The sequence below is a fragment of the Pteropus alecto genome, unplaced genomic scaffold (assembly GCF_000325575.1).
Source record: "Pteropus alecto unplaced genomic scaffold, ASM32557v1 scaffold11, whole genome shotgun sequence".
Classification (NCBI taxonomy): domain Eukaryota; kingdom Metazoa; phylum Chordata; class Mammalia; order Chiroptera; family Pteropodidae; genus Pteropus; species Pteropus alecto.
The window spans coordinates 12127923-12141865 of record NW_006431956.1 but is presented as its reverse complement, the minus strand read 5'-3'; the positions used below and the strand labels follow the sequence as shown (position 1 = coordinate 12141865).

General features: G+C 39.1%; 1 protein-coding gene across 1 annotated transcript in view; it reads left to right on the top strand.

Annotated features, from left to right (window-relative positions):
• DNAJC1 (DnaJ heat shock protein family (Hsp40) member C1) overlaps positions 1-13943 on the top strand; it is a 186782-nt gene that overhangs the window by 149434 nt on the left and 23405 nt on the right. The window contains exon 9 of the mRNA XM_006906999.3: positions 11266-11385. Within this exon, the coding sequence (XP_006907061.1) occupies positions 11266-11385 (120 nt within the window). The remainder of the gene's footprint in view (positions 1-11265; positions 11386-13943) is intronic.

Genomic DNA, 13943 nt, shown 5'->3' with positions numbered 1-13943 from the left:
TCCCAGAAATAAACCCATGCATATACAGTCAATTAATTTATGACAAAAAGCCAAGAATATACAATGGAGAAAGGACAATCTTTTCAATAAATGGTGTTGGGAAAACTGGCCAGCTACATGCAAAAGAATGAAGCTGGACCAGGAGAAACATAGATGAATAGCTCCTTGACATTGGTCTTGGCAATAATGTTTTGCATTTCACACCAAAAGCAATGGCAACAAAAGGAAAACTAAACAAATGAGACTGAGTCAAACTGAAAAGCCTCTGCACAGCAAAGGAAACCATCAACAAAATGAAAAGGCGACCTACTGAATGGGGAGAAAATATTTGCAAATCATATCTGATAAGGAGTTAATATCTAAAATATATAAAGAACTCATACAACGCAATAGCAAAGAAAATAAAAAAAATTAAAATATGGACAGGGGATCCTACTAGATATTTTTCCAGAGAACACATACAAATGGCCAGCAGGTACATGAAAAGGTGTCAACATCACATCATCAAGGAAATGCAAATCAAAACCACAATTAGATATCACCTCATACCTGTCAGAATGGCTGTTATCAAAAAGACAAGAAGTAGTGTTGGCAAGGATGTGGAGAAAAGGGAGCCCTTGTGCACTGTTGGCATGAATGTATATTGATGGAGCCAATATGGAAAGTAGTATGGAGGTTCCTCAAAAAATTAAAAATAGAACTACTATATAATCCAGCAATACCACTTCTGGGTATTTATCTAAAAGAAATGAAAACACTGACTGGAAAAAATATATGCACCCCGTGCTCATTGCAGCATTATTTACAGTAGCCAAGGTATGGAAACAACCTAAGTGTTCAGCTGTGAATGAATGAGTAAAGAAAATGTGGCATATACAATGGAATGTTATTCAGCTGTAAAAAATTAAAAAAAAGGATCCTTGCCATTTATGATGACATAGAAACATAGATAGACCTTGAGGGCATTATGCTAAGTGAAAAATACCAGAGAAAGGCAAATACTGGATGATCTCAGCTATATGTAGCATCTTTAAAAAATATATAATTTTTTTTTTTTTTTTTTAGCCAAAGCTCATAAATAGAGAAGAGATTGGTGGTTGGCAGAGGCAGGAGTTGAGGGTGGGTGAAATGAGTGAGGGGGGAGGGGTAAAAAGATACAAACTTCCAAGGACAAATATTGAATCGTTATGTTGTACAACTGAAACTAATACATTATATGTCTGTTATACCTCAATTTTAAAAAAGATTATCGTAGCTGAGTAAAGAATATATGGAACTCCTTACTATTTTAACAGTTTTTCTATAAGTCTAAAACTATTTCAAAATAAAAGTTAAAGACTGAAAGAAAATATTTATAAAACATATCTGACAGAGATCTGGTGTCCGCACAGTGTAAGGAACTCTTACAACTGAATAATCAGGATAAACAACCCAATTAACATATGCACAAAAGACACAAACATAGATTTCACCCAAGTAGATCTGCAGTTGGCCAATAAACTCATGTAAATATGCTTAAAATCATTTGTTATCTGGGAAATGCAAATTATTAATATAGTAAGATACATTTCATTCCCACTAGAATGGTCAAAATTAAAACAACTAGCAATATCAAGAGTAGGTGAGGATCTGGAGCAACTAGAACCCCCAGACATGGTGATTAGAGTGGAAAAACAATACAGCACGTGTGGAAAAATACTTCCGTAGTTTCTTGTAAAGTGAAATGTATACTTTTCCCTATGACCTTGCAATTTCACCACTAAATATATATACAAGAGAAATTGAACCATGTGACTACTAAGACAGTTATAAACACATGTCTGTAGCAGCTGTATTTATAATACCTAAGAAGCAAGAGCTGGCCGCTACCCAAATGTCCATCAATAGGAGAATGGGTAAACAAATTGTGATACAAATCTTTTTTCTGATATGTTGTGAATATTTGCTCCCAGTTAGTGGCTTTCGTTTTTCATTTTTTTAAACAGTGTCTTTAAAAGACCAAAAGTTTAAGTTTAGTGAAGTCCAAATATTTGTGGTCTTACTATTTTAAAGTCATTGTTACACACTACCGGTTTTCTGACACACAGAGAAGGTTGTCACAACCTTTATACTGAAGGAGTCCCTGGCGGAGCATTAATGGGAGTGTCCATTTTTTGCGATTTGGACGGATTCTAGAGCCTTTCGTTAGAGGGGGCGCCATTCAAGGAGAGCCAGTTTGCAAGTAACACCATCAAAGAGCTTAAGTACAATTTGTAAATGAGAACTATTTCCTCCAGAACCCAAAAAACACCTAAAAGAAGTTGTTAGTGCTGAGAGAATCAACAGCTGTTTCTTGACCGTGTCATGGCTGGAGTAGCCCTCAGTTCACCAAATAATTTTCAAGACTTTAACCAAGGCAGCGGGACTTACACTGCGTTGAAGCAGCAGCCGCCTCCTGTTCTGTGAGCTCCTTTGTCTTTGTACATCCTGAATGAGCATGTCAAATGAGCCTCCTCAGAGGAAGATGGCGTCAACGTAATGAACGTCCTACCTGTGTCCCTGGAGAGAGCAGGACGTAGTTACGACTTTACCGTCACAGACCGAGTGCAATGACAAGGCTGATGAGGAGGAACCCCACGGCAGCTGCGTAAAAGTATCTCCTGTCCCTTTGGAAGGGAGGGCAAATTGCAGTCAAGAAGCTGCAGAACTAGGCACTGAACAAAACATATTCACCAAACCTATAATAGCAAAATATCTACCAGTTGCTACCTGGATGAAGTAATTGCAATAACGTTGGCCAGGGAGACCTTCCTGGGCCCCACGGCGCAAAGGTGGGGGTGATCCACCATGAGACACCCTCCATCCCTCCCCAGTTTAAGAGCAGCCGCAGCTGGGCTGTTACATGGCAAAGCAGGGCGGGGGGATAATCGACCCTTCTCTCAGTATGTCTTGTATAATGGGTTCCAATCATTAAAGACCCTGTTTTAATTTACATCGGGCCATAATAACCATTTTAAGAAGGAAGAAGTTTCCATTTTAGCATGACAAGTGCCAAATACTTACTTTTTGTTTGTTACTCATTGAGTCAGAGAGTCCATGACCATTATGGAATCTTGTCAAACAGTGGGTGCTGTGACCCCGAGGAGTTGAGGCACAGTGAGTCACACCCATTTGTCCTCTATCACGTTCAGCAATTCTCCTTAGAGGTGGTACCTTGTTTAAATTTAGTGGGATCCCCATGAACTGTAATTTGAGCGTCAGTATTAATGCCATGAAGGTTTACCAGTTGGTATATTTCAGCACATGTTAAATTAATTTAGAACCAGTGCTGTGGAGGCACAAAAGCCAAACAATGTGTGCCCTATTTATCTTTTTGTGAGATTCTGTTCATATATTTTAGGTTACCAGTTGGGCCTAATTCCAGACTTCTGTTTCAGTTGTTAGTTTCCTCCTTGCTGTGGACTGACTTATGTCCTCACGTCAGCCATCCGTCGGCCATCAGAGCCTTAACCTCCAGTGTGACTATATTTGGAGACGGGGCCTTTAAGAAAGTAGTGAAGGTTAAATGAGGTCATAAGGGTGATGCCCTGATCGGATGGGACTGGTGTCCGTATAAGAAGAGGAAGAGACGAGATCAGACGAGAGATGGGTCCTAAGCCTCTCTGCTCCCACATTCAGAGAAAGGGCCATGTGAGGACACAGGAGAGGGAAGCCATCTGCGAGCCAGGAGGAGGCCTCACCGGAAATCAACCCTGTTGGCGCCTCAGTCTTGAACTTTCAGCCTCCAGAACCATGAAAAAAGACTTCTTTGGTGTAAGCGACTCGGTCTGCCATTTTGTCGTGGCGGCCCTATCCGACCGCTAACTTCCCCTGCATGTTACCAGCGCCCGGGGTTCCTGCGGTCTCCCAGGGTGGAAGTCAAGGGCGGTCACCAGACACCAAAGTAAAGTTGTTCTGAGCTTGTGCACAAGGAAACCAGCACCATAAGAGGAGAGAGAGGGGTGGTTCGCCCAGGGGAGGGGGCAGGGTTTTGAAGGAAGCCAGGCGGGAAGAGAGCCACGTCCAGGCGTGTAAGGAGGTTTCGCGCGTCTGCAGTGTGGCTGCTTCATGCGTCACGTGTCTCATCAGCATGTCGAATCTCTACCCCTCGGCATTTTTTTTTTTTTTTAAGAAAGGGTCACACGGTGGGCACCTCTGAGCCTGACTGTGCATGTGGAGCCAAAGGGAAGGTCCCAAGACCTTGTAGCTGGACCTTCACGGTCAGTGACCCTGGGGTCTGTAATGTTGAATGGTCTCCCTAGGGAGGGTGTCCTTGGGGAGCTTGTCTACATTTTAGCGGTTGGCCCTTGTCTGTTCAGCCCGACTTGACAACAGAAAGTGGCCTTTCTGTTCTGCATCTAGGGTTTTGTTTATTTGTTAGGATCCTTCCCTGTGGCAGCGGTTGAATTGACACCTGGGCTGTGCCACAGGGATGTGATGCCACAGGTGTGTTTCCCTGTAACTCCAAAGATCAAGACTTTTTTTTTTTGCAGCAGAGACAGGCAGCGAAAGCTGCAGTAGGATTTTGTAGGGTCCTAGTGAGCCACCTGCCTTTACGAGTGTGAATTTCAGTAATTCAATTCTTCGCACCGTGACTGTTTTTCAAATAGTGACTGCTGTTCCTCCACACAGCTGACCACCCAGGGCCCTGTATACCACATAAGCCATAAGTCTTTCCCCCTGAGCCGTCTGTAGAACTGGGGCCAACACTTGGCTGAGACACAGCCACTTAGACTGTCAAAGGTGCGTCTTTTCCTGAGTCTAGTGTCAGTCTTGGCTTGTGCTGGAATCAAGTCACACCATTAATCTAAAACACATAGTGGGGTCTGGGCTGAGACACACGACCCAAGGCCACTTACCAGAGGGCCCCATCCCATGCTCCTCTCTCTAAACTCCAGTTTTTGAAACTTCCCATTTAGGTGGGTTAAATCTATCACCGAGGCTTCGTAGAACTCAGCAAATGCAGCACCGAGCAGCAGAGCCAGTTAGCACAACAAAGCAAGAGAAGATAGACCCCCAAAGTGGGGATCCTCTAGACGTCCTGCTCCCAGTACTCACGGCAGCTCCCACGCAGGGACAGGGCGAATGTCCCCTGCACCCTAAATCTGGTTCATGTATCAAGACTGATGATGTCGCACACACACCAAGAGAATATAAGAATGTCTTACTATGTGAGAAGACTTTCTGGGGAAAACAGGGCAGGTGTCATACGTTGGCCCAAAAATTGCATGAGGGGACAGGGAAAGGAGACCGGCATGGGGTTTTTTATTGTGGTTGGGGGCGGGGCTGGGGCGAGGGTTCTCACACATGGGGAGGGGCTTGCAAGGTTTCAGTCTCCCTGGCTTTCGGAACAGCTTGCCCAATATGGGGCACAAGGAGAACACAGAGGGGAGACTGCGGAGCTATTGATAATCCATCATAAAGTGGAGTCGGCTCTTTACTACAATATTCAGTTATCACGAATAGGTGATTCTAGTACACTTTGTAGGTGAGAATTTGACTATGTAATGTATGTATCAGTTTTAAATAAGACCACAAATTTTTCCTCACGGAATCATATTCTTGGTAAACATATCACCCTGATCACATTTATTATTACTCTTTTCTGAATCCCCACAAAGGGAGAATAAAGGAAGAAAAAAGACATAAGCCCTATAACGAAGAGAATGGAAGAGATAATTAGCAGACAGGGAATGTTAATGAAATCTTAGATGATGGGAAGCCGTGGATAATTAGTAGCTACTTAAGTCTTAGCTTAACCCACTCTGTCCTTGCAATGGGGAGGAGCAGACTCATGTCACGGAAGCCCAGAAAAGCTCGGGAATCAGGTGCAGGGTGGGAAAGGAGGATTGGATTCAAAAATCTGCAAGGCTCAGTTAGACGTCCCGCTCTGATCTCGTTCCCCAAACTGGATTTGTTATTTAAGGAAAGGAATAAAAATGGGCAGCAAACTTTATTGAAAATAAGCTCAACATCACTAATCATCAGAAATGCAAATTAAAACCACAGTGAGGTATTACCACACACCTGTCAGAATGGCTGTCATTAATCAACAAGTGTCGGTGAGGACGCAGAGAAAAGAGAACCCTTGCTCTCTGGTGTGGGAATGTAAATTGGTGCAGCCGCTATAGAAAACAGTATGGAGGTTCCTCAAAAAGTTAAAAATACGACTACCATATGATCCAGCACTTCCATGTCTGGGTATTTATCTGAAGAAAATGAACACACTAACTGGAAAAGATATATGCACCTCCATGCTCACTGCGGCATTATTTACAATAGCCAAGGTATGGAAACAACCTGGGTATCCTTCGATGGATGAATGGATAAAGAAAATGTGATGCACGCCTAGACACACAGACGCACGCGATGGACTGTTATGCTAAGTAGAAGAAGTCAGAGAAAGAAAATACCACATTGTCTCACTTACATGTAGAACGTGAAAAAAAGAAAAGGCTCATGGATACAGAAAACAGTGGTAGTTGCTAGAGGCGGGGAGCAGGGGGGTAAAGGGATGAAGGAAGTCGAAGTACAAACTTCCGGTTACAAAATAAGTTAGTTGTGGTGATGTAATGTGCAGCATGGAGACTGTAGTTAATCGTACTATATTACTGTATTTCATATTTGAAAGTTCCTAAGAGAATAAATCTTAAAAGTTCTCACAAGAAAAATTATCGTGTAACTATGTGTGGTGAGAAACGTAACTAGACTTTCTGTGATAATCATTCTGCAGTATATACAAACTACAAGTCATTGGGTTGTACACCTGAAACTTACAATGTTGTATGTCGGTTATGCCTAAAAAAAAAAAATCTCTCCAATAGCTTTGTGTGTCACACAGAGTATGAACGAGCCAGAGCCCTTGCAGTGGCCTCTACGCCCTCCTTTGATTTTACCTCCTTGCCTCTCTGCCTTGTCTCAGGCCCCTTCCTCTGTGGCTGCTGTGCTCTGCCACCTGCTCATCTTGCTCTTCCTCCAGCATCCCACCTCAGGGCCTTTGAACTTGCTGTTCCCTACGCCTGGGGGAATCTTTCCATATTCATCGTTTACAGCGTGCCAAATCCCCACAACGCTTAAGGACATAAAATGTTTTTTAAAGGAATGGATCAAACATCTCTTCCTGTCCATCTCTCAAGAGAGATTTATTTACTGTTGCTCCAAAAATTAAAATTAAAATTAAAAAAGGGAGCTAAAAAGGAATTTGAGCTATTTGCACTGCAATGAGCAGTGTTTCTCGGGCTCTCTGTAATGAAGGACCAGGTTTTTAAATTTTTTATTTCTACTTGTTGCTGACCAATCTCTAGCCCTGTTGTGCCTACCGAGGATGCAGCTCGCACTTCCTGTGACCCGCCACGCTAGTTCGACGTCACCCCAACTGGCTTACATTCTGTTTAAAAGAGTTGACTGACCACATGCTTGGTTGCTGCAGCAGCATTGAATTGCGCTAACCCTCACTCTACAGTTCCGAACTTACTGTGTCAGATAGGTAACAGTTTGCAGCCCGAAGACCACGCTTTATGATCAGTCAATAGACCAGAAGAGACCTCTGTTTGGTCAAGGCAGCTAAGCCATAGCTGAGGAGCCCTCTCTGGACACAGCATGAAACAATGATTGCTGCTGAAGGATCACATCAGAAGACAGTTTGGGATGCGTTACAAGCTTTTCTTCAAATAAGAGTTTCTCTTCCTAAGAGTGAAAAGACATTTGAAGGGATTTATTTTACATTTGTTTTTTTTTTTTCTTTTTATGTACAATTTATCCACATATGTAGTCAAAGGCACTTAGTTGTTCAGTTTTTAAATTGAAAAGGAAAATTGTACAGCTGAAAGCCAAATGCGCACGTTCTAAAACACAAAGTCAGTATAGAAGATAGAATTAGAGAGTAGGAAGTTATATTAGGTAGACCATCCACATTATTAGATATTCATCTGATATTTTAACTGGGTGATGATGCTATGTGAGGATATTATTTCCTAGGCAACATTTCTGAGAACTTACAAGTTGAGCTGAATCAATTAAAAACATTGATTCCAAAATTACAACTTTAACTATGTAAATAATGATTATTAATGGGTCATTTCTCTAGATATGCTGTCCATTAAAGAGTTTCAGCATCTACGTATTAAATAGAAGTGGACGTTTTGTCATTAAACAAAATACAGTAAATAAGTACATTTAAAATTTTTCTTTTAATTTCACCATAAACCTCCAGTACCAAATACATTGCATGATGTTTTGTAATTATCATTTTATGGTCTAAAGGTGTGAGGGGAAAGTGTCTATAGATTACTTTAAAAATATAATGTGCTTTTCACGACAGCCTCCAACTCCATCCCCTCAAAATGGTAAGGATTTTCAAAGGCACCAAAGCTTTGCTGGTTTTCTGACAAAAATCTATCCCAAACTGACATCCTTTGGGAATACAATTTAAATTTTTACATCAGCTCTTAACTTTAGTAGATATACTTTTGGGTCATTACATAAAGATATTGGATAATTTGAAAACTTACTTTTTATGTTTCACTCAGTATGGAGATTTATTCTCAGAGTGGGGCTTTTCTGATGCAAAATTGGAATGCTTGTGTAGTCACAGCAGCTGTCCCCACACCATGTGGTATCTTCCATTACTTTGCTATAGAGATGAATTTTTGGCCCGGTGTCTCAGTAATATTGGACACACATGGTTTTAAGTGGCTAAGCAGTATGCTTATGCATTCATTTGACTTTCACAGCTACAGTTGGCTCCAGATTAAAACGAGGAGAATACATTCACACCATGGCCACCCTCATGGCTCCTGTAGGCGCCGGGTCACAGTAGGTTCTGTTGCTTCTAAAGACACGACTAACTATTGCTGAGGAATCACACATTCACCAAAGTGCCTTACAGCTGGAGGAGAGAGAATAATGAACTACTAAAAGCAGTCAATCGAAGATTTCAGATTATGGTCTTAGTTATTATCAATCTAGTTTGTTTAATATTAATAAAAACTATACCATGAAATAACTATGAAGCTAAAAGGAAAGACTGTCGTGGCAATCCATAATTTTTCAGCATATCAGTCCAAATATTTGATTAAAAATTTTTCCTTTTCAGAAAAAAAGTAGCACTGTACATTTAGACTCATTAACAAGGAATTAAAATCAGATTGGTTTTCAATGCCCATTGTGCATATATGCAACACATTAGGAAAGCCAATCTATTAAAAATAGGAAATATTTTAAAGAAACCATTTACTCTGTGAAATAATGGCTTTATATTATTCACATTTTAGACAATTTTGTTTACTCCAAAAATGTGTTATAATTAATGCAGAAATAAGATGATTTTAGTTTGAATACTATGTTCTCTGTGCAATGTCAACTTAATGCTCTTTTTGGTATGACTTTGTACTGTAAACTTATTTTTAAATTCTTCTTAACTTTTTAGCAATTCTGAAACCAACTGGTACGATTAAGTTTCAGCTTTTTAGCAATAAAAATATCCTTTCCTTGAAAACCCAATTATGTCTCTCTGATATCTGGATAATACTTTTTCCACTAAACAAAGTAAAAACAAGAAAAAAGAAAAAACCTTCAGTGTCAATTTTTTAATTACTTGATACGGAGAATTAGATTTCTGATATTCATTAAATATCAAAGAAATTTCAACCGTTCCCAATGTAGCCTCCCTTTTTATAGAAGTGAATTTATGCATGGATCGTTCGGGTTATACTGATGAATATGTTTGAGGCTTTCAGCTTTTAGTGGATACAAAATAGAATGATTGATAAAATCCTCCCTACTATTGGCTATTATTTACTGACTCTTAAGTGGCAGGTTGTATTTATGCCAATTTATCTGCTTCAGGGAACATTCTTGATAGCAGAACAAAGTGAATAAAAGTAGTTTGCTTTGCAAATGAATGCAAATGGGAGCGCCTTGAACAGGGCCGTGCACTTTGATTATGAGTGAAGCTGCCATTTGGACATGGTGAAAAGAGCACGCTTGAACCATTGATTGGGGGAGACAGTAAAAAGTCAGGACGGGCCCCGTTAAGCTTGCAGTGAGGCAGGCGGATGTCAGTGCGGTTAGAGCACAGTGGGAGAATGACAGGGAGGATTAGTGTCAGGGAGCAGCTTTGCTGTAGCTGTGGAGATAGTCCCTGGGGTCACTCACCTCTGACTGTTGTTCTGTGCTGACGGTTCTGTAATGCAAACGGCCTGATGTATGCCCGTTCATTATCGGAAATGGTGATTAGAAAAGGTATTTGTCTCAAAGGTTTCCTTCTTTCTATTTCTCTTTCTCTTTAATTAAAGGAAAATAAGGTGGGCTTCCATCTCTCTGCTGACTTCTAGAGTACTGTTTAATACCAGAGTGGTTACTGCCTCTGGTAGGAAATGTTTAGTGCTAAAATGTAACGTAAAATGATTGGAACTTGGTGGTTTGTTATTTGGTAATTGTTTCTTTTGCTTCGCTCAGCTTTGGGTTTGACCAGGTGGTAGGGGTGAATAAAATACAGAGAATGTGCTTGCTCTTAGAATGTTTGCTTTTGCAAAAAAAAAAAGATTTTCTAATATTTCAGGTATTTCATTATTCAATTTAATAATCTGATCAACTTTTGTTTACCTTCTCAAAATTGAAATGTTGCTTTGCATGGATTTTATGGTTTAAGTCTCGGTCACATGAGTTTCTAATTTTCTGTTCCCAAGTTTTATAAAATGCTAAGATTTGATAAATTAAACTTCTTAGAAATACATGACTTTTAGAATTAAGTATTGTTACATAGAATGAACAAAAAAATATGTATTTGTCTCATTTCTGATTCTAAATCAGTACATTTACTTGTTCACATTTTCATTTGTGCTTATAAAGATTGGAAAAAACCTGATAATTTTTCTTAAAACTTCAAGGCCTGTTATAGTGACTGTATATGAGACACTTGTGAGCAGCCGTGACACACGATGCGTTTCATAGGCTTTGAGGGTGGTTTCTCACTTTAATGCAAAATTGACTTCTCTTTTTAATGTCTTCAGACACCTGGCTTCACAATATTTCTGCTTATTTGGTATATGTAGGAAAATTTAAAAGGCTGCTGGAGCTTTGCATTCTAATGTTAAATATGGAACTCAAACCTCTAGCTAAACTATTAGATTCACTGTAATAGTATTGTTTTTGCAGAAAGCATAGTGCCAGTAGTTTGTTTCGCAGGCTTATTAAGTGTATTAGCAAACATTCTCTGAATCATTTTTTTTCTTTAATGTTTTGCAGGCACCTGAATGGACAGAAGAGGACCTTAGCCAGCTGACAAGAAGTATGGTTAAGTTCCCAGGAGGGACCCCAGGTCGATGGGAAAAGATTGCCCACGAATTGGGTCGATCGGTGACAGATGTGAGTTCACTGAGATTTGCATTGTATGGAGAGTGACAAACCAGAACAAGCCAACTATGTAGAAGGCAGACAGAGATGCCTCCGACATTATCTTTGGAGAAAGGCTACAATCCTTTTAGGACCTGGAAGTGAACCATTAACGAAATAAGCAAGAAGCAGATGTCGGTCAGTCCCCTGGTCCCCAATTAACAGCTGTTTGAGGAATTCTAGTGTTTAGAGACTTAAGCTACTATAACCTAATCAGAGAAAAACGCTAGTTTTTGTGTTGAGAGTGACCCCTTTAGCTGTGGGAAAAAGTAGTTCTCAGACCGATCAGAATTAGAGAAGTTATATCTCAGCTGAATCTTTTTAACATTGAATTACAGAGACTGCTATAGGTATTTAGACAGCTGGTTTGCATTAATTAAATGAGCAATATTCCTAAAATGTTTGTTTTTATTTCAAGGATGATACCTACCATCTATTTTGACAAGTTGTTTAACCCCTCCAAAAAAAAATACATGCACACACACCCAGTACAAGTGGCCATATCTAACACTGAAAAAGTTTACCTGGAAAGTTTTAGATTTAACACTTCGGGTTCTTTTATAAAAGCACCTATCACAACACCTGATGTGTACTGAATACTCAGTAAATGTTTACTTGAAATTGAAAGAAATCTTTATTTTTATTAATAGGAAACTTATTTTCATAAATGATGATAAATATTCTATACTAAATAAGTTCTTTACTGAATTTATTTTAAATACTATAGATCTAAAATATTTAAAAGGTTACTGAAAGCAAAGATTCAGATGTTCTCCTCAATTCTGTTAGTATATCTTTAGGTCTTTCTTGATAATGAACAATTTTAAAACCCAGAAAAATTATAAGCACAGCTTTCCCCCTCTCCCGACAAAAAAGCTTGTTGTATAAAATGCAATGTTATTTTTCATAGTAAACTTCACTTTTTAATTTAGAAACAAACTTACAAAATATGTTATGGTCAATTTTTCTGTTTTTGGATAGGAGCTGCTTTGAGGATTTTAAATTATATATATGAATGTATTTAATACCATATAGATCTTTTTAAATCATACTTAAGAGACTACTATTGGAATTGCAATAAGATATGTTGCATTATTTTGGCTTCAGAGTTAAAGTCTGATCATATAGAAAAATAGCTCTTGTAACTTTTTCTTTTGCTGTGTTTCATGAGATCTTAGGTAATTGGAAAAGAGCCATACAGATATGTTTTAAGTACTGTGGTCCTCTAATTGTACAACTAAGTACCGTTAATATAATGACTAACAAAAAACTATTTTTTAGAATGTTATAAAGCAAACACTGGTTTAATAGAGCTTCAAAAATTTTTAATTCATTTGCCTAATTAGGGACTAATTTAGTGTCTCCTGAGAACACTGCCTTTAACTTCTTAAATAATATTTCTATGAGGCTTTATAGTTAATAATGCCAAAGGCAGATAGGAAATTGAATAAAGCAATATTTAAAATGAATTTGTTTTCATTATAATCTGGTGAAATTTTTAATCTGTATTTAAGAGGAGATGAAAGTTTAAATGCTAAATGACTAACCAACGGACCCGAGATGGCTAGTGAGCATCACAGACCTAGAAAATCTATACATAATTTGCAAGAAGAGTAGTCTTGGGGCCGTCTCTGTAGGCAGAGACATCTCCAGACTTTTGCAAATTCGTTCCATATGTTTCGATCTTTCTTCTAGAAAACTGCCATAGTTTTCTCTTTGCCAAAACCTAAGGGAGACTGATTCCATGTCTGTAATAGATATTTTTCCTCTTATTATGGAAGTAGCAAACATGACTTTTGACATTTTTTTCCTGCAAGTATGAGTTCTATTTTCATAATACCAACAGTACCTTGGAAATCAGTATAAACTTTTTTGGCAACAAAATGCCTTTGTAACTTTTATATCAGTATACCCACACTGTATTTTCATTCTGTGAGCATCATCTCCATAGCTGGCCTATCCATTTCATTTTAGTAACTACACACACACACGCACCTCTACCTGTAAATTACTCTCTAAAAAACAGGTATCTGAAGACTCAAATAATTCATTTTAGTGAACACACTGTAAATTACATTGAAGCTGCTGAAATGGGTTCGGCTGATAAAGTTCCTCTACTTAGAATGTTAAGTAAAAGGTAACCACACTTGAGAAAATCACTCATGCCTCTTTTTGGCTTATGGTGTTAATTTGATTTGTTCTCATTAAGTATTCGATTATGAAAAAGCGAGCAAGTTCCGTCCGCCGTCATGGGAAGCTCTGCACACTGACCGCTCACCTGTACCAACGCCCCCCTCTCTGCAACATCTGTTCTTTGACCTGTTTTCCTTGCTAAATTTGTAGCTTCGGGCTCAGTTCTCTCTCAAACAATTGACCTTTTGAGGGGAGGGGTGACAGTGTGGCCTTGGTGGGATCTTTCTATTCTTGATTTAGGTTGACAGATACAGGGAAAAACCCATTTTATTTCTCAATTAAGAAATTTTCAGTGTATTGTCATAATTAACGAGTTAAATTGCTAAATTCTACTCTGG